Source organism: Vicugna pacos, chromosome 20 (genome assembly GCF_048564905.1).
Source record: "Vicugna pacos chromosome 20, VicPac4, whole genome shotgun sequence".
Classification (NCBI taxonomy): Eukaryota; Metazoa; Chordata; class Mammalia; order Artiodactyla; family Camelidae; genus Vicugna; species Vicugna pacos.
In genome coordinates this window covers 8,732,115-8,757,831 of record NC_133006.1, presented here as the reverse complement: position 1 = coordinate 8,757,831, position 25,717 = coordinate 8,732,115, and the positions used below count along the sequence as shown (strand labels likewise).

The 25,717-nt window shown below is 44.0% G+C and overlaps 1 protein-coding gene across 1 annotated transcript; it reads right to left on the bottom strand.

The window, feature by feature from the left end:
* Positions 1 to 10,993: 10,993 nt before the first annotated feature.
* Positions 10,994 to 21,275, bottom strand: LOC102528032 (glutathione S-transferase alpha-4-like). The gene is given in 6 exon segments (XM_031688365.2): positions 10,994 to 11,299; positions 12,909 to 13,040; positions 16,355 to 16,496; positions 19,082 to 19,214; positions 19,861 to 19,912; positions 21,189 to 21,275. Coding segments are annotated over 6 exon segments (669 nt in total). The 3' UTR covers positions 10,994 to 11,176.
* Between the last annotated feature and the right edge of the window lie 4,442 nt (positions 21,276 to 25,717).

Below are 25,717 nucleotides of genomic sequence, written 5' to 3'. Positions count from 1 at the left end.
AGCGTAAGCTCGCACGCTACTCCAAGCCCGGGGAATGTTGGTGTTTTCAGGTGGCCCATAATAACACTCTTACTTTTTCCTTATCATCAAATTCTCTGTCCTCATTTTCTAAATTCTGGACTATCGTTTTTTTCCTTTAAAAACATGTCCTTGAGGAACTCACAAACAATGCTAGAGTTGTCTCCTGAGCACGCCAAGAAGATACAACAGGAACAACCGAAGACCCGCCTAAAATAACACATTTAAAAATGTCTTCCTGGTGAAACAGACATGGGAAAAATGTATGAAGATTATAAGATCGTTACCAACCTAATTAAAGTCTAGCTGCCTCTCTCCTTAATGCCAATCCCTCTGTTATGTTAAATGCTTTAATATTGTGCCACCCTCTCCCTCTGGGAGGGGGGAGGTGGTCCGGACAGGGAATAGCCTCCCAAGGCTATCCAGGCACCACAGCGTTCCAGACTAGACCACAAAGAAAATGATAAATCAACAATGTCTCATTTCAAGGTGATTCATAAATGTACAAACAGAGATTTCGAATTGATTTGGCCACCCAGCAGGTTGAGGGTCCAGACTTTTATAAATACTGTTCATAGAGGATTTCATGAAATTGGCTACAAAGTTTACGGAAGGAGGAAAAATCTTGTAGGGAGAAGGGGAAGTGTGTCACAGGATGGTGCTGTTAACACAGGAAAAATAGGACGCGATAAGATGACCGTGTCCCATGTCCCAGGCAAGTCCTAGGGACACACCCCATCAAGTAAGGGTCCTTGGCTTCGGGCAGGAAAGAATTCAAGAGTGAGCCACAGTAGAGTGAAAGTAGATTTGTTCATAGAGATACACACTCCATAGACAAGAGTGCAATCAGTCTCACTCAGAAGGGGGAGTGACCACGAGGGGCGGTGGCTTTATATGCTAACAAGTGGAAGGATTGTTCCAACTACTTTGGGGAAAGGGCTGGGATTCCCAGGAATTGGGCCACCATCTGCTTTTTGACCTTTTAGGGTCAGCCTTGAAGCTGTCATGCCACCTGTGGGAGTGCCATTCAGCAGCTACTGTATTACAGTGAGCATCTACTGAAGCTCAAGGTCTCCTGGGCGTTGACTCTTCCGCCATCTTGGTGGCAATTGCTGTGTCCTTCTTTTAATGGTTGTGCCCTGTCCCCTTCCCTCCTGTCTCAGAACTATGCTGGGGGTGAAAGAGGTAAAAGAGGGTAAAAAGAGAGTGAAAGAGGCCTGCTGGCATAAATGAGATCAGTTAGTAAAGAGTAGGGACTCAGACTCGTGGGTAGAAAATATCTGGTTTAACAAAACTCAGGCAAGCTGAAAACCAAACACCAGAACCAAAGTCTTGACTGAGGAAAAGCAAGCAGCTAATCCAAGCTCCTCCTTCTTATTTTGAAATAATTGTTTCCTTAACTGGAGCCCAGACTCCTGAGCTGCGTCTGCAATATTAAGGGCTAGTGCTAGGACTAGCTGCTCATTTGTTTAAAATCAAATTCAGCTATAGGACCAACACACTTCATAAAACTGGTACCTCTTCAGCGTTTTGATTATTTGGATATTATCAAATACACATATGACTTGTGTAATATAGCTAATGAAAATAAAGATTAAATATATACATCAACTTCAGCTTCTTCTTTTTCCCCATCGGGGAAAAATTCAACTTCCTCTCTCACCAAATTGCCAGTTGGAATGGAGTGTGCCTTCTTGCCTCTGCTGACCTCTAGTGGTGTCAGAAATCATGATTAAAAGGAGCAGGAAAAGCAGGTGGAAATGGAAGGCGGGAGGGCAGAAAGGACTTGCTCCTTGCGGAAAGCATGGAAACCTTCGACTGTGTTTTAGATAGAAATGCAACTAAGAAACAGACTCACAGACACGGAAAACAAACCTATGGTTACCAGGGGGGGAAGCGGGTGGGAAGGGATAAATTGGGAGCTCGAGATTTGCAGATACAAACTACTCTACATAAAATAGATAAACAACAAGTTATACTGTACAGCACAGGGAACTATATTCAAAATCCTATAGTAACCTGTAATGAAAAAGAATATGAAAGGAATATATGTATGTATATGTGTGACTGAACCATTATGCTGGACACCAGAAACTGACACATTATAAGCTGACTATACTTCAATAAAAAAAGAAGAAATGCAGTTTAGACCGCCAACATGAAAACTGATTGGTGATGGTTCCATACGGTTTCCTCTTGTAATAGGGAAGAACGAGTCTGATTCCGTATTAGATCTGTTCCCTTAGCTCTCACCTTGTGCTCTGTTTCGTGGGCTTAGTCCTGCTGGTTCTGCACCTTTTGTAAAAGAATATTGCCTAGAGCCTCAAATAGACAGGACAGCCCTTTTTCAAGGCTCTGATCTTTAAGGGTATAACACTTATCCATTCATACAGAGATAAACAGTTACAGAACAGAAAATAACATTTATCTTGTTGGAGGTTTTCAGGAACATCATGATCTGACCTACCAGGACAGCTGCAAGAACAAAGGATTCAGACACCAAGCAGTTTGCAAAAACCGCACATCCCACCCTCTTTTTAGTATAAAAGGAGCCTGGATTCTTTTATGTTGAGTGATTGAAATACAGTTTACAATGTTGTGTCAGTTTCTGGTGTATAGCACAGTGCTTCAGTTGGAGCCTGGATTCTGACTTGGGGAAGATAGTTCTCCAGGACATTAGTCTGCCATCTTCTGGGTCTCCTGGCTTTCCGAATAAAGTTGTTACGCCTTGCCCCAACACCTCATCTCCCAATTGATTGGTCTGTCATGCAGGGAGCAGAACAAGTTTGTACTTAAGAACACTCTCAGACAAAAGGCTGCCATACTTGCAAAAATAACGACCATGTAATTACCACATTTCATCTGGCAGCAGCTGGAGTAAAGGATCTCATCCTAAATTTGCCACCCAGGAGCTGCTTAAATCAGAGGTGATTCAGGGCAGGCCAATAGCAGGTGCTAGGTGAAGGTGGCACTGGTTTGTATCACAAGTGCTGTTCACGGCAAGTTCTCTGGAGTTGATACAGGTGAACAGCACATACCCAAGGGCAACAGTTGTCAAGAGTTAACCAAGGCCACCGGGGAGGCGGGGCGACTTCTGTTCCAGGCACTATCTCTGTGGCATTGAGAGGACTACCAATACCCTCCTCCTACAGATAAGGAGACAGAGGTTCAGAAAGATAGAATTTGCTTCGTCATCCCGCTGGCAGAGCCGGGACCCAGGTCTCTCTGATGCCAAAGCCCTTGCTGGTTTCACCACGTGCCTCTCAGCCTCAGGGGCAAAAGGAAGTAAGCCGCGAACTGGGGTTTGAAACAGGAACCCAAGCCACCACCACTGGGAGCCGGTGAGGGTCTCAGATGTAAAGCAGGCAGAGATGGAGCAGGGAGGTGGACAGGGAGGGCTGGGGCTTCCACCCCTGAGTAGATGAAACCCAGGACACAGGCAACCTTCGGGACATACTTGTGCTAAAATAACTATCCATTGTTTATCTGCAATGCAAACTTCACTCAGCCTCTTATATTTTTATTTGCCAAGTTTGTACCCCTACTCCTGACTGCCTTTTGTGTCTAGTTTGAGTTGGAGGCAAGACCTTGAAATTGTCCTTAGTAAGTAAATACTTAATGATGCTTATGGTATAAACAGCAAATAGGGTGTGAAAGGAGGTAGAACATCTCGCCCCTGGTGAGGATCGTGTTCCACGGGGTAGCCAAGACTGCATTTGTTTGGAAAGATGAGTAAAAAACAAAACAAACAAAACAGGGCCCTGTATAAATGTTCAATGGGCACACACAGATATGTGGGATCTTGTTAAGATGCAGATTCTGATACTTCCATTTTAAAAAAAAAAAAGGATACAAATTCTGATTCAGCAGGTCTGGGGCAGACCCGAGACTCAGCATTTCTGACAGGCTCCCTGGGGCTGCTCACACTGCTGGTCTGGGGCCAGACTTGAGTGCTAGGAGTGAATCTGAACCCTGTGAGCCAAATGGGTAGTTCCAACACGGGTACTCTCTGTAGATGGAGCCCTCCACACCCCAATGGGGAGTGGGAGACACTGGGGCCGGTGGCTGGAGTCTCAGACACAGCAATCTGCTACGTTCCATTCTGCCGCTGCTACAGTCAGGCTGTCGGTCTTGCTTACTTTTGGCAAAAGACACACAAGGCACCTTTAAGCCAGAATTGTTGACCTGTTTCCTATCAGCAATTTCTACATTTATCTTCCTGCAGATGTCTGCATTAAAGGGAGCAGGAATCTCGTTTCATCTTTCTGTCTCCAGAGTAAAGGAACCCCTTCCCCGCCATCCCGCTTTTCAATGCTTAATTCCTTTTGAATTATAGGCAGCAGGATGGAACTGTGGGACCAGACCCAGAGAGGTCGCTAACGGGAAAATCCCAACTGCAGGAGGGTCAAGAAGGCATTTGGGAGCAGAGAGACATCCCAGCCCCTGCCCCTCACCCCAGGACCAGCCCTGAGGGCACCACTGAAAGCATCTCTGTTGTGGATTTTGAGGCCTCTCACCTCATATTTGGCAGATGCTGTCTTCGGGGTCATCAGCAAAAGTCTCTACTCCTCCTTTGTAGATTTGGAAGGAAAGAGGAAAACTCAGATTTTCCCAGGGTCTGCTATGTGCCAGGCATTGAGACTAAACCCATCACTGGATTCACACTCATGCCCAGTTTTTACTTTATGTTGAATTCATTTTATTTGTGGGAATAAACATCTGTCTTTAGACTCTGTAGACACACCAGACCCTGCAGTGATATCTTTTTGTTTTTCTTGAGGTGGATGCCCTGATAAAACAGAAGATGGTTTTGGAAATTGCTCAGGGGATAATCCTACCAGTGGAAAAGCCTTTGTAACTCCATTTCCCAGGAGAGACGGGGGCTGCCCCGCCCTTTTGGCGGCTGGGTCCCTGGAGGTATCATCTGCTTCAGTGAACTCTGGCATCTCTTCTAAGCCCAAGACTCTTTGTTTCCCACTCAACAGGATGCTTCATCACTACATAGAGCTGCTACCGAGTGCAAACTTGTTCTGCTCGCCCCACAACAGGCCAATAAATCGGGAGATGAAGTGTTGGGGCAAGGACTAATGACTTTATTTGGAAAGCCGTGAGACTGAGACGATGGCAGACTAATGTCCTGGAGAGCCATCTTCCCCAAGCCAGAATCCAGGCTCCTTTTAGACCCAAAAAGGGGTGAGGGTGTGATTGGTAGCTCTGAACTTCTTGGTGCCGGGATCTTTTCGCAGCTGCCCACATAGGTCAGGACATGGTGTCCCTGTAAACCTCAGTCAAGACAAGTGTCATTCTTCTGCAGCTTTTTATCTTTATATGAATGGGGAGGTGTTACACCCTTAAAGGTCAGAGCCTTGAGAAGGGGCTCTCCTGTCTATTTCAGGCTCTAGAAACATTCTTTTACAAAAGATGCAGAACCAGCAGCACTGAGCCCAGGAAACAGAGCCCAGGGTTAGAGCCAAAGGAACAGATCTAATACGGAGTCAGATTTGTTCTTCCCTATGACAAAACCATTCTGTACGACGCCTTCTGGGAATAATAAATGCAAATAATAAATAAATAAATAATAAATGCAACATTATAGTTGTAAATTCAACCACAAAGACCTGAAAGGAAAAATAATTGAATTAACTGAATTATTGGATTCTTTTGCAATTGTAAAGGGACAGCAGAGGCACTTACACTAGTGGGAAGTAGCCGCTACTTCTAGGTGTGCATTTCAGCCCTGTGAATAGGTGATCCAACTTAGAGTAGAATTTGAGCGTTTTCCACACCCCCACCCCCCGCACTGGTTCGTTGTTACACACGGTCCCTCCGTGTGTAACAATGTGGTCCCTCCTCTGCTGTGGAGATTGACACGCATTCCTGGGCTGGGCAGATACAACCTTCCTTTCCACCACTTACTTGCTCTATGATTGTGAAGAGTTACTTTAACTTCTCTGGGACCTCCCTTCGAGATGGTTGTCAAGGTGATGTAAGAGGTAGAAACAGCCTAGCATCAAGCTGTGTTACGGAAATGACAGGCCAGCCAAGAAACAAGCACCACTCGGAGGGTTGGAGTACTCAGATGTATTACGCCGGCGGGCTCAGAGGGGCTTCTGCTCCGAAGCTCTGAGCACCTTCAAGATGTACACATGAGGTTTTATAGGGTAAAGTACAAGCTTGGGGTATTCGGCCAATAGGCATGGAACAGCTTTAGCAGCAGCATCATCACAAATGTGGAGGTGGGGAGGCAGCAAACCAACATTCCAAAGCCAGATATGTATCTTTGAAAACCCAGCTGGCTAGCAAAAACACATGAACAGCAAACCAACGCTAATTAACCTAGATTTACAAGTTAGTCCAGCAGAACTCAGATCAGTATTCCAATACTTAGATTTGTGAGTTATCTTGTTAGCCCAGCCCAGCCTCTCCTTCACATTCCTAGACCTGTGAGTTATCTTGTTAGACCAGCCCAGCTTTTCCTTCACAAGAGGTTTATAGGAACATTGTGACCAGACCTACTTGAAGATCTAAAAGAACAAAGGATTCCAGCAGCAAGAAGTTTGCAACCACCAACCACACCTCCTCCCCCTCTAGTATAAAAGAAGCCTGAATCCTCACTTAGGTAAGTTGGTTCTTTGGGATGCTAGTCCATCATCTTCTCAGTCAGTTGGCTTTCTGAACAAAGTTGCTATTCCTTGCCCCAACACCTCATCTCTTGATGTACTGGCCTGTCATCCAGTGACCAGTACAAGCCTAGACTTGGTACCAGTAACACCACCACCACTACCAGGAAAGTGAAGGTCAATCATCTCCTCTGCTCCATCCTGGGCCACTGGCTTGCTTGTTAGAGTGCCCTCACTGGAGGCTGGGCCCAGCGAGGAGGTCCCTGCAGGACTGGGCTCAAGGCCATCGGAGGCCACGTTGGAAAACAAGATGGACTAATCACTCCCCAACAGTGTCTGGATTTTTTTTTTAAAGCCTCATGGTTTACAATCATTGGCTCTTAAATTTGGAAGAAGAGGATGCCTTGGGCCTGGCAGGAGTGAGCCTGGCTTCTAGCCCTAGTCCTGGTCCTGGCTCTGGGAACCTACGTCCTCTGGCTTCTCAGGGCCTCAGTTTCCTCACTGTGCAAACTCCAATGATCTTATTGTTTCCGCTGGATCCAACCGGTGTTCCAGGTTCTTGTCCCGTCCCAGAAAGAATTCAGAGACAAGACTTAGAGGTTAAAAAAGTAAAGTCAGGATTTATTAAAGGATGGATAGTACACTCTCAAGGGGAGAGCAGGCAGGCTCAGGTGAGCGGCTGCCCTGAGTTTCTTTGGCAAGTTAGTTACATCGGGTGTAAAAATGAACGGGCGGAATATTCACTGGGGAGGGAAGGGCTTAGGGTCATATTTCCTGATTATCATCCCAACTCCACCTTCCCAAAGGGAGGAGGGACTTTTGTCCTTATTTAGTCTGGAAGAGAAGTGTCATGGTGTCTGTGCATGATGGGTACTTCTGACCAGCAAGGCTAATTTTATTGAAATGAGGGCATAATGAGCAAAAGGTTACATTCAGACACTGGAAATTCCTGCCTTTTCTGACCTTTCTTTGTTGGTCTCCAAGCCAAAAGGTGTGGCCTCTTATCAGCCCAAAGATTCCCGCTTTTCTTTCTTGGCCCAGGGACCTCTGGTGCTTATGTGTGTTTCCTGCACTTGGCTTGTGCCCCTCCTTTCTGCCCAATTCCTACCATTTGGTCTGTGTCCCCCTTTCTCTGCTCAGATCTAGCTATCTGCCTGCTCTAACAATATGTCTCTTGGAAGGTGTTGAAAGAATTAAATCATAAAATGGATGTAGAGCCCCTGGAAGAGAGTCTTGTCCATAGAGAATGCCCAGTAAATGTTACTTTTTTTTTCCTCATGACCCTTGCCTAAAGCAATCTCTAATCTCTATGGAGTGTAGTTAGAGCATGAAGGACCCTTGATCACTGATAAAGCCACGTCTATTTCCTGATACCTGAAATTCCTTTTAAAAGGGACACAGCTTTTACCACAGTTAAATATGAGGTCTCAAGTACAAACTAGAGAGAGAAGAAATGTAAGAAATTACAAGAAATTGTAAATACAAACACAAAAATACAAGAAATCGTAAGCCCCGGGGTAAACCACGTGACTCCAGCTGCAACCCATTGCAGGACACACAGGTGGAGAAGCTCTGTGTCAGGGAGCCCCAAAATATTCATGTTCAAGTAGTTCTAGAACAGCCTGCAAATTCCTGCCCTTTTGGGAAAACTGCCAGTTGAATTACAGCTTATTTTTGCATTAAATTCTATTTGCTTGAGATCGTACCTTAACTGATTCAGGGGCTTCTGAGATTTCTCCTGCAGGAGCCTGACCATCTCTCTGACGGTGTCGCCTGTGAAGTCTTATTTCATTGACTCACACAGGGCAGTTCTGCAGGATCTTCTTGCAGGAAGAGGACGTAGCAAGATGACCCAGGGCCATTGTCGTGGCATCGTGGGTTCAAGCCAGTTTTATTTTGCAGGAGTGAGATAGACAGAAGGCAGATCAGTGATTGCCCAGGGCCGGGGGGTGGGGCAGCATAATCCTGAATAAGGAAACTAATTGAACATTTTTTAATAAATAAATGAAACCTCAGTGATGCTGCTTCAAAAATAGCAATGTGGCATTTGTAAAACAAACAAACAAACAAACAAAACACAGAAACAAAAAACAAAAAACTGAGCTGTGAATATGATTTGTTCCCTTGACTGCATGTTTGTTTTACTTCTTTAAAAAGTTTGATCTGAAAAAAAAAAAAGCCTCAAGTTCCAATAGTGTTACAATCTGAAAGGAAAATAAAAGTCCACCCTTGCAAGATTTTGGGAAGGACCCAATAGATACTGGATGGGAACGGGCTTAGGGAAAAAGGCAAAATATGTTAACTCACAGCATGATAATGTCTGCTGAGGGCTATGAATAGAAACACCAGGTTCAAGTTTGCCAAGAAAGATCTATTTCCTAGCTGCCACTAGTCTCCCAAAATGAACATCAGGCCACTGACAAATACATTGAGAAGATCACGGGTCCCAAATTCTGGATCCAGGGTCTGGCTCGGTTGTTCATTAGCTTGTGATGCTAGACAAATTTGGCTCCTGTCCTGGGTCTAGTTTGTCGCTTCCCTAAAAGCAGGATGTCATTCCCGCTGGCCCAGGACGGCACAACAGGAGTCTGCCTGTTACTGAGTCCAGACTCCTGCTTGCCCCACGACAGACCAATAAATTGGGAGACGAGGTGTTGGAGCAAGGAATAATGACTTTATTCAGAAAGTCAGTAGACGAAGAAGATGGCAGGGGAGGAGAAATGGGGCCTTGGATATTGTTGGGAGCTATTGGGGTCTCTGCAGCTTGCTTCCTGGGGCACACAGTTACCCCCAAAAAAAGCCCTACAGGAAAGGATGAAGGGCTTAGGACGGTTACAATAGAGACAGCAAGTAGCATCTAATGGGATTATTGGGCGGTGAAACCTGCCCTGGCACTGGGAGGCTGTGCCTCTGGGGTGTGCTCTGGGGCTTGTTTCAGATCTCTTAGAACAAGGCAAAACTGGCTGGGAGCGCTGGGAACTCAACCACGGGGTGCTCTGCTTCTCAAAGGAGGAGCCCAGGGCAAGGGGTCAGGACCCAGGAAACGGTTGTTTTTAAAAGCAATCTAAGGAGGAAAAGATTTTATCTTTCACTGTAAAACTTTCAAATTCTTTGAATTATTTACCAAGAACATGCGATTATTAAAAAAAAAAAAAAAGAGAGAGAGAAACTGGCCTGTAGTTCTGAATCATCAAAAATAATTTCTTTCTCTTTTTTTCACTTCATCTCGATCAGGTCAGACTCATGCCCTTGGTGGAAGTCAGGGGGAACAGCCATCCCACACGAGGGGGCCGGGTTTCCTCTGAGAAGCCGCCCCTCCCTCTCTCAACCACCATCTATTGGCCGTGGCTGTGTCAGGTGGGGGATGAGATGGGGCGTTCGCTAAACGCCACCCCGAGGTTGGGCTTTGTGCGGCGAGCAGGAGTTCAGCATCCCCGACCCCACTGCTGGGCTGGGAGGGGGCGGCTCCGGGCTCTCAGTACCTCTGCTGATTGGCCCGCCCTCTGAGGGGCAGGAGGGACGGATGGGGCAGGGTGTAGTGGAGGAATGGCCACGCCCCGTGGTGGTCCTAAGGAAATGACGTGAATAATAATGGAACTCAATAATGATGAGTCATTAAGTCATTTACAAGTAAGGACACTTACCTGGACACACTCAGAATCTGATCCAGTGTGCAGCCCGGGCCGGATGTCCCAGCAGCAGCTTCCAGCTGGTAGAGTTGTGTACCCCAAGCCACTGTCAGGGGTCTTGCTCCAGACCAGAAACCCCACCCCCACCCCCACCCCCCGCCCCAGCGGGAGCCACTGCTGAGCTCAGAACAGCACCCTGAATAGCGTGATACCCCTCATCAAACAGAGCCCTGAGGTGGAGCTGAGCTCCAAATTTCACTTCTGGGGAACCCATCCGTACAGGATGTATTATCAAGGCTAGAGAGTCTTTGGGTCCATTTGTATAAATATTCAGCAGTTATATCTAATCTCAGTGTTACTTGGAATTGTTTGACCAAAACAAAACCTAGTCCCTGGTGTCTCTTTAAGTGGAAGAGGGTTGTCTATAATAAAGTTGCTCAAGGTTTTTTCGGCGTTGCAAAACGATGTGTCCTGGATGCTCTCTGTCCTTCACGCTTCCTCTTAGGATTTACTAGTGTCTGCCAACATCTTTATCATTTGCCCCTTTTTCTCTATCCCAAGTACCCAGCATCCCCGATCCTGCCCCCTCCCATCTACTCACTCTTCCTTCCATGGTCCCGATCTTGATGCAAACAGCAAGAACAGCGCCCTCTGGAGGGCACTTCTCACAATATACCAGCTTCTTTATCCGCATTTGACAAGCTTAAAAAGTGTCACATATCAGAATGGTTTTAGACTGCATTTAATTGGCATTGCTGTTTGATGGCAATATAATTTTGTTCTTTTCGAACACTTTACTCTTAGAATCTACACTTTATCCCTAGAATCTACAGTTGGATTCAGTTGGCGGCGTGTGCTGACGCTGTGATTGGTTCATTAGTTGGCCATCGTTAAGACTGTAAACTGCCTTTACAACTGCAAGACGTTCCTGACGACTTCAACATAGTGGCCATCTGGGGGCGGCTGCCTCTGACTCCCAGGCTGCAGGAACATCTTAATTGTAGGGATGTTGCTGATTCTTGTTTTAAATGCCTGAAATGAGGAACAGTAAGATCAGGGCTTTAAGAGCCATCACAACCTTTAAGAAAAATCAAAACTTTGTCATGAGGGAGGGGAGCTTCGATTATCAGCTTGTGAAGCCCAGGGTGTTGAATCCAAGTTCATCCTGCCATACGTGTTTGCTGGGTGCTCTGCAGAAGGATGATGCAATTGCTGGTCTGTTTAGCATTAGTGAAATTTTCTTATTGAAAAAATCATTGACATAACTAGGCAACAATGCATATTAATAAGTCTAGAAATTCATATTTTTTGACCTATCAATTCAGTGTTTGGGGAATTTATTATAAGGAAATAAGTGAAGGGGTGAGAAAAGACATAACTCTAAGAATGCTAGCACAATGAAATATTGGAAATAAACTATGTTTCCAGGAAAATGAAACTGGTTATAGAAGTCATGGTACATCTCTGCAAGAAATATAAGTCAGCAATTTAAAATCATATTAATATGAATGGAAAGAGGAAGTTTCCTCTGTTGACAGGAATTGCAATGCATTGCATTGCATTGTTTAGTTGGAAAAAAAAAAAGCCCAGGGTAGAACACAATATACCCTATTTTCTGTTTTGTGGGAGAAAGCAGGAGTGGAGGGAATAAATACATATTCGTATTTGCTTGGATCTGCATAAATAGGAGCCCTGGAAAGGATTACAGGAAACCAATAAAAAAGATGATGGGGTGGGAAGGTGGGAGGGCAGTAGTGGGAATGAGATTCCACAATTTACACCCTTTTTATATAGCTCTGATCCTGCAAAAAGATGTGACTCTATTGCCTAATGAAAATAAAATAAAATAAAATGATATTACAGAAGAATATCTGATGACATGTCAAGATATTTGTGATAATTTTTTAAAATGTTAAAAGCAGACCACAGCAATATTTAGGATGATGCCATTTGTAGGGAAATGTCAAAAAGGACAGGAAATCTAATGCAGTAACATTTGGCTGGTAAGATCATAGGTCTTTTTTCTTTTCTTTTCTTCTTTTGGTTTATATAAATATCTTATATGTATCTTTTGTGATCATTAAAAAAATGCTAGTCTTGAACTACAAAAACCTCTGGTCACCTGTTAGATGAAATGTCTGTAAGGAATTGGAACAGAGGCCAGGGAAGGTCTGGCAGCGGCAAGATTCAGAGAAAAAGAGGTCAGAAGATGGGCAGGGTAGCAGGGGAGAGGCAGTGCCTTTCCAGCAGAGGCTCTGAGCAATTGAGGGGCTTCCTGGGAGTCCCTGGCATCAGGGGGACTGACAGAGGCAGAGTGGTTTGGTCAGCTGGGATGGAAAACAACAGAAACAGACTCGTCAGCCTTGCTTCATCAGGAAAAAACACTCAAAGCACTACAAAAGGTGCAAAGCATTAAATATTTAAGCCAAAAACAAATAATCTATTCTTTCTCCCTTCATAATGTTTTATTTCCTAACGACCCTATCATGTGAGCAGGAGACAAGCACCAAAATGAATAAAGCAATGATTTTTAAAACAGTCTTCTTAACTTTCAAGAGTAACCTGAAGGCACATTTTGTTTCAGTCTTTATGTCTCTTCATTTTTTTTTTCTTGAGCTTTGCGTGGATGTTAATAAACTACCTTTAGCAGAGGGAAGTCAGAAAGAACAGAAGCATTGAGTTCTTCCACCATTAAAATAGCTTCCAACAGCTGTATGTCTGCCCAGCTGAATGTGTTGCCAACGAGAAAATCCTCTCCATGGTCTTTCAGAATCTGCAGAAAGAAGAATAACAAAGAATATCAAATAAAATTAAGGACTATTTTGCCTGGCTAAACACTTACAAAAGCATGGGCTTTTTTGTACAGATCAAATTTACTAAAGAAACCTTTTTCTTGATAATCTCCACGAATGCTGGCAAGTGTAAGATGAAGCTAACACTCTTACACATTGCCGTAAATTGGCACAATCTTATAGGGAATTGGTCAGTGATTTTCAAGACACCTGGAGTTGAAGTGCTGGAACAGAGCTCCCAGTTATAAGCCTAGAGCTGGTTCAGTAAGACTGTACCCACCACCATAGAGAGACACAAAGGTCATCATTAGCTGGAATCTAGCTACGAGACAACAGGTAGAAATGAGGCACCAATGGGATACCGGAAGTCCAAACCTCAGCCTTTATGCTATCCAGTGAAAAATGAATATAAAAATTTCTCAGGTGCAGCTTTGAGTAGCAGATATACAAAATATAGGTTTCTTCCATAAATAAGGATTAAGGGTAAGTTTAGGTACCACATATCTTCTTATGATACATACAAGAATCAAAATGAATGGTCATATGGATGAAAAAAAGTCTAGAATCAGTGAAATCTAGAATATCCCAGCCAAGGCAAAGATGAAAACAGTTGAAGGGCTATATCAAATATGTTAAATATATAGAATGTGATTTCTGCCAAAGACAAGCGTGCAGCTACAATTATACAGCACATAATTTGTACAGGAGACAACGCTTCCAAGAGACAGAGGCAACAGACTCATGAAAAAGAAAAATTTGAGCCACAGAGCCAAAAAAAGAAACAGTGAACTCTTTAAGGAGTTAAAAATGTCCAACATGTTCAAAGAGTTAATGAAAAAAAAAAGGCATGTAGAAAAAAATGACATATGGATTTGAAAAAGATAAAAATAAACTTTTTGAAGTAAAACATATACACGTTCATATAAAAAAGTCCATGGAGAAGCTGGAAAAAATCAGTAATTTGGCATATCGATCTGAGGAAACCCACAGAGACAGAGAGGCTGGAACTATGAAAGAGACGTTAAGAGACATGGAAGACAGAACGAAGCATCAACATATATCTAATTGGACCCCAGGAGGACAAAGTAGAATAAGGAAGAAGCCATTTTCGAGTGTTATATGGTGGAGAATTTTCCAGGATTTTGTTTAAAAAAAGGGAGACTCTTCAGACTGAAAAGAAACAACAAGCAGATATATAAAAACAAATCCAGAAGTAAACACAGAGCACTGAAAGTAAATTAGATAAAGATGGAATCTAAAAATGATAAATATAGTGCCTTGAAAGGAAAGATAACCAGACTCTGAAATAGCAAAAAACCAAGGGCAGAAGACACTGCGGTAATATCTTCAAGGCGTTAAGAGAAAATAAGTACTAATCTAGGACTCTATAACCATCTAAATAATTATTTAAGAGTGAAGATAAAATGAAGATATTTTCTGACAAAGACTGGAAGAGCTGACCGCTGACGGACCCTTCTGGGAACTCTCAAAAAATGTTCCTCACGTGGAAGGAAAATGTCCCCAGAAGAAAGGCATAAATTACAGGGAGAACTGGTGACCAAAATCAGCTAAACATGTCATTAATCCACGTAAGTACTGTTAGAAAAAAAAAAAATGGGGAGTAGTTTAAAATCAAGCTGAATCTAAAATACGACTCAACAGAAATATAAAAAGAGGAAGAAGGGAGAGGTTTGGAGGAGAAGCAAAGCCTTGTCTAACTGAGAGGAGGATAGTGAGTAATAATTTAAGAACGGCATGTTCATCTTCCAAACCATTAGAAGAAAAATTGAGAATAAAGAAAACCTGATCAATCTAACAGGACATAGAAAAGTCAGGGGGTGGGGAGGGAAAGAAAAGCTTTGTATTTGCAAAGAAAAAACAAAACAGAATGAAAGAAGTAAATTCAAATATATTAGTAATGACAAAGCATTCATCTATATGACTCAAAAACAGAGTCGATTGAAAGAAGGAAGTTGGAGACAAGCTCCTACTATGTTATTGTGTACTTAGAAATATTTTAAGATCCATTTGTGTAAAAATTTTTTAAACATCCCAAAGCCAAGTCTCTGTTTTTCAAAATGGACAAGAAGAATTTATACCAAATTCCTGACAGTGATTGCCTCTGGAGAAGAAGAAAGGAAGGGACGTAACATTTGGGTACAGTCCAAAGGAGACCTCAGTTATCTGTACAGATTTGTTTTGGGGAGAAAGAAAAAGTTCTTAAGCAAGAAAATGAAAGTATTCACATTTGTTAGTGCTGAATAGTAGCTCCTGCTTTTGAAAAATATTTTAAATAATAGAACAACATGTGATATGATCTTGAGTATAATTACAATTATGCAAAATCTGAAAAGAAATAAAACTTGTTTACAATGAAAAGACTGGAAGGAAAAACACAAAAGTAACTGACATTTATCTTTGGTAGTGAAGGTGGTAGTGATTCTGTATTGTCCAATTTTTTAAAATAATGAGCATTTACTTCTTATAATTTTTAAAAACTCACCTTATTTCAGAAATTAAATTTAACCTGAGTGAAAAAAACTTGAATTTATGTGATTTTACAATATAGAATTTAAGTCATTGAAGTGAAGTAAGTAACATGCTGTGATTCAGCAAAAGTGGTTTGGTTACCTATGTGGATCAGAGATTTGCAGCCCTACCAGATGTACTGAGAGGATATTTGTAATTAGTATCCACTCAGAAATGACTTCAGAAAAGTTGTAAGTTGAAGAGACTTTATCTTTTGACTGAAGCTTGATTCGCCTCCAATATCAAGCTTAAAAAGACATCTGATGCAGTGAATTCAAGGTGGTGATGCCTCGGACTGATGGCTTATTTAAAAATCAGAGGAGAAATGCTGGATCCTTTTACTGCACTTGGTTTATTCCATTCATGTTTTGTCGGAGGTTCCCTAATTATATATGTCATTTGTTCTGGAATCCTTATTAAAGTTTTGGTCCAAATGCAGCAGGAGCTCTAACAGAGCTTCTGTCTTTATTCATTCTTTATTCTTACGAGCAGTGTAAAATGCCCAAATTCTGGATCCCGGCATCCTGGGAAGTGGAACTGGGGCTGTGCTCTGATCTCCCTCCCAGTACTCGTCCGCGCCTCGCTGACTGCCTCCTGGGCTGGGGGTGCGGGTGAGGGGACCCCGGGGGGCTGGGATCTGGGGGACCCTCATAGATGCCAGCCCTGCCCCGTCCCCTCCCCCCCTCAGGATCTGAGCAAGCAGCTGTCACCGACCCCTCGCCCTGTGCCACACCCGCCTCCGCCAAACTGGGTCGCAGCAGCCTACCTTTTCAAAGACGGGGAAGTACCGAGTTTTCGCTTTCTGGACGACTAAAGCAAGGTCCTCCTCTTTTTCCTCGGAGGGTTTGAACGCAGCCAGCGCGATCATCATCATGAGGTCCAAGGTGCCGTCTGCGTACATGTCGATCCTGGCAACACACCAGAGACTCACTCGGAGAGGAACCTCTGAGTGTGTGCTTTCCCAATCCGCCACTTTTTTTGGTGCAACCAGATACTGGGGCAGAGGACTTCTGATTCCCCCTCCTCTAACCGTGCTCAGGAATGATTTCTGGAACCAGAGCCAGCCACGTGACCACGGTATAGCAGGCTCCCTGGAAACGCTTATTGAAGAAAGGAACGTGCTTCTAAGTTGAAATTGCCCATAAACAAATACTTAGATTATTATGGTTTTAAAAACCAAACTGAATGAGTTTTACCGAAAGTGCAAAACTGTTAGTACCAGACCTTTCCACTTACTTAAGAGAAGGTAGGTATATGATCTAGCCGGTCTTCCCTTGACCTGACAACTGAAAAAGATTTACTGCTCTATTTCCTTCTCTTTAAAATTTCCCTTTCATTGACAAACACTTTTAAAAAAGAATATTTTAAAAAGCAGATTAGATTATTTATGATCTATTCTTTACTACCTATTGGCGCTGTCATGTTATGCTAGATATTTTTACAACTAGTGTTCAAACTCATTAAGGGGTGTGTACCTTTGTACCCCCTTTCTATGTGCTAATTGCCCAACAATTTGGGGTTGATGATCTTCTCTATCTTCTTTTTAAAAATGTTTCTCTTTTGGGGGGAGAGGTAGTTAGGTTTATTATTTACTTACTTATTTTTTAATGGAGGGACTGGGGATTGAACCCAGAACCTTGTGCATGCTAAGCAGGCGTTCTGCCACTGAGCTATACCCTCCCGGCTATTTTCTGTTTTAACATATATAAGAATAATTGGCTTCCATTGTTCTATCGGAATCACAAATAATTTTTCTCCCTTGTTAGATTGTCTCGCAGCCTACTTGCTGTAGTCGCTTAGACTTTATGTCTAACCTGGAAAAAAAAATTAATGATGCTATATACAGTTTAGAACACACATCTTGAAAAAAAAAACTTAGAGATTTAAAAAAAAAAAAAACTAAAAACCTGCATCAAAACAATGAGAAACAGACTGCTTTTGCATAATAGTACTTGTTTAAGTTATTATAAAAACGATTCTAGTCATACACTGTGTTTGAAATTGTGTTTGAAATTTGGGGTTGCAGGTTAGAGTGATTAAGTCCGTATTAAGATGGGGCTATGGGAAAGCTGGGGTTGGGTGCCTCTTGGTACGGACTTTGCTCATTCCCGTGTTATGCGCGCACTCTTTTCTGAGTGTTAGAGCTTTGCCTTTTCTTCTACCATGTGTTTGATGTATATTAGGCATCCCATAGTGTCCATGATGATGGTGATGATGAAACAGATTGGCACCTGGGACCTGGGACCCTGGGCTGCAATGCTTGTACCATTTGGGAGCAACAGAATACCAAAAACACCAAAAACCAAAACCAAAAAAACCTATTGAGAACTAAAAATAACTATATTGCATGCGTAGTTGGAGCTAATCATGAACAACAAGATACAAAAGGACCAAAAACCCAACTGCCATTTCTGAGGTGTCAGGAGCAAAAGCAGGGGACTGCACATGATCCCTGCACAAGGACCACCTAGCCGTCCCTCCAGCCCCTCCCCTGGACCCGCCCCAGCCCCCGCCCATTTAAAGGACCAAATTACCACCCCAACCCACCCCGCTCAGGGAACTAGCAAGGGAAACTGCTACTAGTTTTTGCTCTCTCCTGCTGCAGCACAAGTCCCAATAAAGCCTTGCCTGAGTTTCCAGCCTCTTATAATTTCTAGATTGATGAAGGAGACCAAGAACCCTGGTCAGTAACAATGAGATTTCAGGGCCCACTGAAAAGGATCCACCAACTCCAGATCCAGATACAATCTTAAGAGTTGGAAATCTTTGTTTTGTCTTAAGTTTACTCACCTGCTGTGAAACAAAACTATTCCTGGGAGAAATAACCCAGGTCATCCCCAGCCACGCCTAGCAGAGCGCAGAGCACAGAGCAGCTGCTGTGGTTACACATGTAGGAAAAAAATGGCCACAAATCCCCACCCTTCAGTATTTGTGATAAAACTTGGCGCCCAGCCAACACCCCAACCAGAGTCTCCTGGCTGACTCTTGGCTGACCACAGACATGGGAGTGAGTCCAGCCAAGATATGTCAAGCCTGGCCCAGATGTGCTGACACGCAGACACTGTGGACCATAGACTGGTGAGCAATAACAAATCCTTCTTGTTTTAAGTCCCTGGATTTCAAGGTGATACATTATACGGCATTATTTGTGGGACGAGATCATTGATACCATGCTCAATACGTTTGCTGAGTCAGTCATTTCCACCTTCATGCAGAATAGTTTATCAGGTCATTTTATGAGAACATTCTTTGTTAGGAGTGAGGAGAGAATACAAGAATGTTGGATGCAGACCGGTGGGACGAGTAGAGGGGAGACCTGGAGCAGGTGGTCAGAGCATGCACATGACATGTCTGAGTAGCCAGAGCATCTCCCTCATTCCCTTGCCTTCTCCCCTCTGTCCAGACTGAAAGGCTGCACCTGAGCTGGGTCATAGTTGATGCAGGACCACAGAGCTTGGCTGAGAGCCAAGTATAGGCATGACTACTCTGGTACCTGACTGTCTCCTTCAGGTCCTTCCCACGCAAGTTCTACTTGGCAGCGAGGTAGCAGAGAATGGCCCTCGTCTGCGTCAGCACCATTCCATCAATTTCAACCAGAGGTACTTGGCCAAAAAGCAGGCATCCATCTGCGGTTTGAGCAAACAGAGGTTAAGATATGCCCCCTCCACTGTTGTGGTAAGCCCACAAGAGGGTCCACTTCTAATTTCATTGGGTCGTTTTAGTTTTCAACCCAAGTGATGAGTTCAAGACCCCAGTTGTTGAGGAAATGCCTACCGTTTGCTACATGGAAAAAGTGAGATTTGTTTGATGGTTTCTGTCAATCTGTTGAAATCACTAAGGGATCTGTCAATCTGTTAAATACACTAAGGAAAAGTGAGTGTGAACCATGAGAACCAGAGAGTATCTTAGGTCTAATTCACTCTCCCATTTGCTCCCTCTCCTCCAACCCACTGGACCATCATGAAGAATTCTTAAAGGATTCTCTGGTGCGATGGGGAGTATTGAGTCAACTGGCACTGGGTCAACCTGTGTTATCGTATCTAGTTGAAGTCAGAGTCGTAGCCTCCTTGATAAGCTTGTATGAAGGCTGAGGAGGCAATGTTGATGATACACTTAGCTCTGGAACAGGGACACAGTGAGCTGTCAGCATTAGCAATCACACCGTGTCCCTGTTCACACAGTTGTCATCTTAGAGCTTTGTGTTGAAATGAATATTTCCTAAAAACATAGTTCTTTTTCCAGTAAGATAACATTGAATAAATCTAGGCTTACCCTTCTGCAACTTCTCATATTGTTCTCTTGTTTCAAGAAATTCTTCTTCAAACTAGATAAAGGATAGAGACATTGTTATAACTTTAAGGTTCTAGAGAGAGAGAGGGAAAGAAGAAAGAAGAAAAGAAAGAAAGAAAGGAAGAAAGGAAGAAAAAAAGGAAGAAAGGAAGAAAGAAAGAAAGAAAGAAAGAAAGAAAGAAAGAAAGAAAGAAAGAAAGAAAGAAAAGAAAAGGAAAGAAAAGAAAAGCAAAGCCCACAGTTTAAAATTCTCAGTGGCTTCCAGGATGAAAATTTTAAAAGGAACCACAAAGCTGCCAACCACCACATTGCTGAAAATTCTGACAGTGTGTGTGTAGATTAGCTTAGACTAACGTGGGACTGGCACCTCTTTAGGGGTGTTGCCTTCTTAAAGGACACTCCCAGTCCCCCATTCATATTTTTCCTTTTCTTCATCTTAGCTCTGCCTTCTCTGCAAAGTCTTATCCTTTCCTCCATCCTCCCCTGTGATTTCTCTTCTTCCCTTTCCCCTCTTCCTTCTCTCTCTTCTGTGTTATTCTCCCTCCATATCAGGTCAGATTCAGTTTCTCTTCGATGCTCACATCCTCAGTGAAAGGGACCTGAATATCATTGACATGGGTGGGGGTGTCATCATTGATGGATGGAGTTTCTAAAGCTTTTGTGGGAAAGAGTGACTTTTTTGTCACACAATCCTTGAGATGGGAGTGAAGTAAAGTGAGCAAAACAAAGCAAAATAAAGACAGTCCTGAGTCCATGTTCTAGAGGAGATGACATTCAAATAGGGCCAAGGAAGTCTTCACCGCATGAAACAAAATACTTGTGAAGCACATGCAAAAATCTATGGAAAAGTCACTGAGAGGAAATTCAGAGTTCAGGAAAGATCCGATGGGGCTGGCCTTTCTGAGGAAGGTCAAGGAGGGGCCAGGGTGCAGCTGGGGCCAAGGTTCCGGTGGGCAGCTGCAGGTAAAACATGACTGAGTTGCCAGCGCAGAGCTGGAAAGAGCCCAGGGCATCAGCTGGTTTCAACAGAGAGAATGATTCAGATGCAGGTCTCCTCTTTCTCTCCTCTGTCTCGTCATCCACCAAGATCTTTCCAGCCTCATGAAGCTTCCAGAACACTTCCCTAAGCTTCCCCATCCCACCCGGCTTAAACAAGTGCTGTGATCCCCCCTTCACTTAGGAAGGAAGACAGCTGGGAAGGGAAGGGGTGGATCGAGCTTGAAGGCATCATCCTGAGTTCTGACGGGGGAAGAGGACCACTTCAGCCTCACCCAGGTTACCCTCCTTCCCTCTCCCGGTTGGGAACCAACCTCCACGCCAGCCGCAGCCAGCAACCAGCGGATCGACTCCATCCTGCCCCGGCCGCGGAAGTAGCAGAGCTTGGGTTTGGCTGCCATGACTTCTGGCTTGGGTTTTCTGAAGGGAAGAAGAGGATAAATGTGTTTAAAGAACAGACTAACACATGCTGTACGGTAACAATTCCAGGGGGAGGGTATAGCTCAGTGGTAGAGCACATGCTTAGCATGCACAGGGTCCTGGGTTCAATCCCCAGTACCACCATACAAATAAACAAATATCTAATTATCCCCCCCCAAGAAAATAATAAATAAAAATTCCAAAGCAGGCGAAATGAAACTGTTGTTTAGGGACTCATCCATAGGAGGTAAAACTATGAAGAAAAGTGATAAAATAATGATCACAGACGCAGGATGGTAGGTACCTCTAATGAGGAGGATGGGGGTTGTGATTGTAGGGGAGATGGTGGGGTTCCGGGATGCTGATGATGTTTTATTTGATGATGTTCTATTTTGGAAACAGAATAAGTAATTAGCCTTTATAGCTAGTCTTCGAAATGTAAGAAATGTCTTTACACTCTCCTATATACATGCTCCATCGCACAATTGAAGAGAAAAGAAAGAACAACATGTACATGTGAAACTATCTGTATTCTGCCTCTGGTCTCTTAAAGAAGGAATCAGGGGTTAATGTGATGGTGTCACGAATGACTGTGCAAAAGAAATCTTCTAACAGTAGGAGGGAGGTGAGCCGGTTGGAACTGAAATGTTCTGTGGGAACTGGGGACTCTTTCTTATCTGTCACTAGACTCTCCTGAGTGCTGGGACAAGCACAGAGGCAGACCGAGACAGGACCAGGATTTAGCCCGTACCTGGCCACCAAGGAGCCGGATCACTTTAGGCCCAGTTCACTCAACGTCCATCTGCCTGCATGTCCTCCTCTGTAACTGGGAAGAATCACACCAGGTGACCTGCCGCCTTTCCCAGCAGAATATAGTCATAAGGTGGGCGTTCCCAATGACACTTCCAACTCATTGTTGTAAAAGCCACAGTGGCTGTTGCGTTAGTGACCCCTGCTTATCTCCCAGGGATATAGAGACGATCGAATTGGAGAACACAGAGATCGAGTGCTCTGAATAAACTAAAGCTCTACACCAGCGTAGAGGATGGCTGGGTCTCCTTTTCTTCCATCCGCCTCTCTGACCCTGGATGCAACATTGCATGCTTCAGGGAGACAGCAACGATGCCAGCTGCTGGCCCAGCGCACAGGAGCTTAGAGGCTCTCAGGACGCGTCAGGGTGAGCGCACGGATGGGGAAGCCGCCCTCAGCACTTACCGTGGGCCTCTGCCTGGGAAGCCCCAAACTGCCACATATCCCGCCCCAGCCTGGATTCCACCTAAGGGTGCTACCCATGCTAACAAAACTCACAAGAAGGTCAAAAACCAGAATACCAGTAGCTCAGTTTATGATGAGAAATGTAACAGTTAATACCCCCGCAATCATAGGATGACGACGTCACTCTTTGATTCCCAAAGCCTTGCAGGCGTTTTGAAGCCATTCCCCACACAACTGCTCTCTTCTCTGCACTGGATTTTCAGTTTCACTCTTGGCGAGGTTTGATTCCTTTCTTGCTGTGGCCTTGCCACCCCCAGGCACTGCCTGTGTTCGGTTGCTGTCAAGATTCATTTCTTTTAAATTGCCTTTTAGCTATTGCATGTTGACAATTTCAGGAGCTTCGTGAAAACCCACCATTTATTGTCTTGGGAGACACAGTGATTCAAAAGATATTGTAATTCTCTGACGTGAAGAACTATGTTTAGGTCTGGCAACTCACTACTGACAAACCTTAAAATGAACCCTACAATTAAGTGAACGTGGAGGAAATGCGAGAAGAGAAAGACGGAGACTGTCTCTTCTCAACTTCTCTCCAACAAGATAACTCCTAAATTCTCTGATCTCCTGGCATGACCCTTGTAAATTGGTTAAGGATCAAACAGAAGCAGCCCCTCACACTCTGAGAAGTGAAAAGGAGGAGGGTATAGGAATTCACCAACATGCCAAAGGCACAGCGGGACACACGCACACAGTGGGTTCCAGCCCTGGGAGTCACTTTTCGGATGGACCAGGTGCCAGGAGGCAGCAGTCAAAAGAAACTGGGTGACTGACAAATGACTCCAGCCCTCACTCGGGTATTTTGCTGCCTTCAGACAAAACTCAAGCAATACTGGTGAAGTCAAATAGCAGCCCTCCACTCGGAAAGTGTCATCTCTCGGCTCTCTGAGGGCACTTGAGCCCTCTCCACCTGCTCTGGAGAAATGGGCACAAGGCTGCAGGTTTGGCTGGAGCTGGTCTGGGGTTGACTGCTGTCATTCTGTCTCCCTGAAACATTTAATCCACCCAAATTCTGTTTGAAATAAATCCAATGGGACAAAGGAAATCCTGCTCAATCCCTTCTCATAGTGATTCTGTTCTACTCCCCAAAGCTAGCCAAAGCTACAAGTTATCTTTTGGTCTAGAAACCGTGGATCCAAATAACATCATCTCTGGTAGCCTCCAGAAAGCTGTTTCTGAGCAGTGGGTGCTTAAAATGTGGGCTGAAGAGTCTTTCTTCTGTCTGATTATTCTCTTAGTGATTTGAAACCCAGAAAGATGAAAACTCTCAGCCCTGGATTGCCCATGGGAGAACGGCACCTCACATGGCCACCAAGGTCATGGCTTGGAGGCTCCAGACAATATATTGGTACCAGAGATCCAGCCAAGAGTGAGCTACGAAGGTGGAAGGGCAGAGCTCACATGGTAGAGTGCGTGCTTAGCATGCATGAGGCCCTGGGTTTAATCCCCAGTACCTCCTCTAAAAATAAATAAACCTAATTACACCCCCCCTCCTGGCTAAAATAATTAAATAACACAATAATAAAGAGCGACCACACAACCAACAAGGGTCTACTATATAACACAGGCACTATATTCAACATCTTATAATAACCTATTATGGAGAAGAGTCTGAAAAAGAATAGATTTATATATAGACGTATAACTGAATCGCTTTGCTATACACCTGAAACTAACACAACGTTGTAAATCAACTGTACTTCAATAAACATTTTTTTAAATCAATTTAAAAAATATATAAAGAGTGAGCTACCAACGGCTGTGCCTGGCGCCAATGGTAGTGAACTCTCTCAGATGAAAAGATTGGCATCAAAATGCCATCCTAAACTTACTAAGAATGAAGCAAGCTTCTTGTTGCCATGGTGAAATCGACGTTCAAAGGGATGTGGAGCTATGAGTCCTCGGAGGTGTCCGAAAAAATGAGTGGGGACCCTGGAGCAGCAGACAAATGGACAAGAGCCAGCAGTGGAAGTTTGTCTCTTCCGTGGGGGGAGAGGAGGGTCGCTGAGTGAGAGGAAGACGTGGGGTGTAACCTCCTGGATGTGGATAACAGCCACTCCGGCCTGTCCAGGTTATGAAGGCTGAGGAAGCTGAGGGCTCAGGCGTGGCTCTGGTTCTGTTCATCTCCAGCCTACTCTGTGCCAGGGAGGGTACCCGCGTCCTGGTGGATCTTCCAACGGAAATCTTAAGTGGGTGTGACTCTCCCCATCTGTGATATCATATGGTATTTTTCTTTCTCTTTCTGGCTTCCTCTGCTTAGAATGATGACCTCCAGAGAGACTTGTTTCTTAATTTGTTAAGATTTCCCTGTCCAATCCTTCTTTCTTTCTTTCAACATCAAACATTAATTGAGCTCCCTCTCTGGCTACAGGACTGGGTTGGACACTCCAGGCAGACAAAGATAAATAAGATATAGTTCCTGCCATCAAAACCCTTACAAAACCTAATACCTATTGATGGAAACATCCAGACTGCCAAGAGGTAAGTCAGCATGAAATAAGTGTTTAATAAAAGTACAGAATTATATTACAGGAATTAAGCAGAACCTTACAGAACGGGTATATATAAATGTGTTTGGGTTTTTGAGCCTCACCCCACCCTGCCCCATGGCATTACAGGTTAAGGTTCTAAACCAAGTCCTTTAATCCTTTTTCCTGGACCTCTAGTGAATTTCAACAAACAATAGGATAAACCACAGTTTGATACTGCAGAAGATCAAGTTTATGTTTCAAAAAGTAAACCCAATTTTCATCGTTAAAAAAAAGTACATTGTCAAAGCTTAAAAGAGCAGGTGCAATGGAAATATTCAGTTCACCTGTGGGAAGCGAAGTGAGGAACAAGCGAGGCGCTCTTTCTGAATATCACCCAAAATGAAAACACTCTGAAAGCACAGTTGCTGGAAGACCCACAGCCCGGGGGGTCAAACTGAGTATAAACTCATGCTCATCTTTTCAACTCGCTTTGTGTACTGACTTTGACTGACAGATGTGTATGAATTAAACACACCTGGTTCTCCAAGTAGGCTCCCCCCATCGCATGGGTCTTTTGATATTGGAAATTGAGCCCCACCTTCCATGACTGGCGAACGTCACCTGTGCACAGCATCCCCTGGGATGAGCAGGGGTGTGCACACACCCACCAGAGCCCCAGG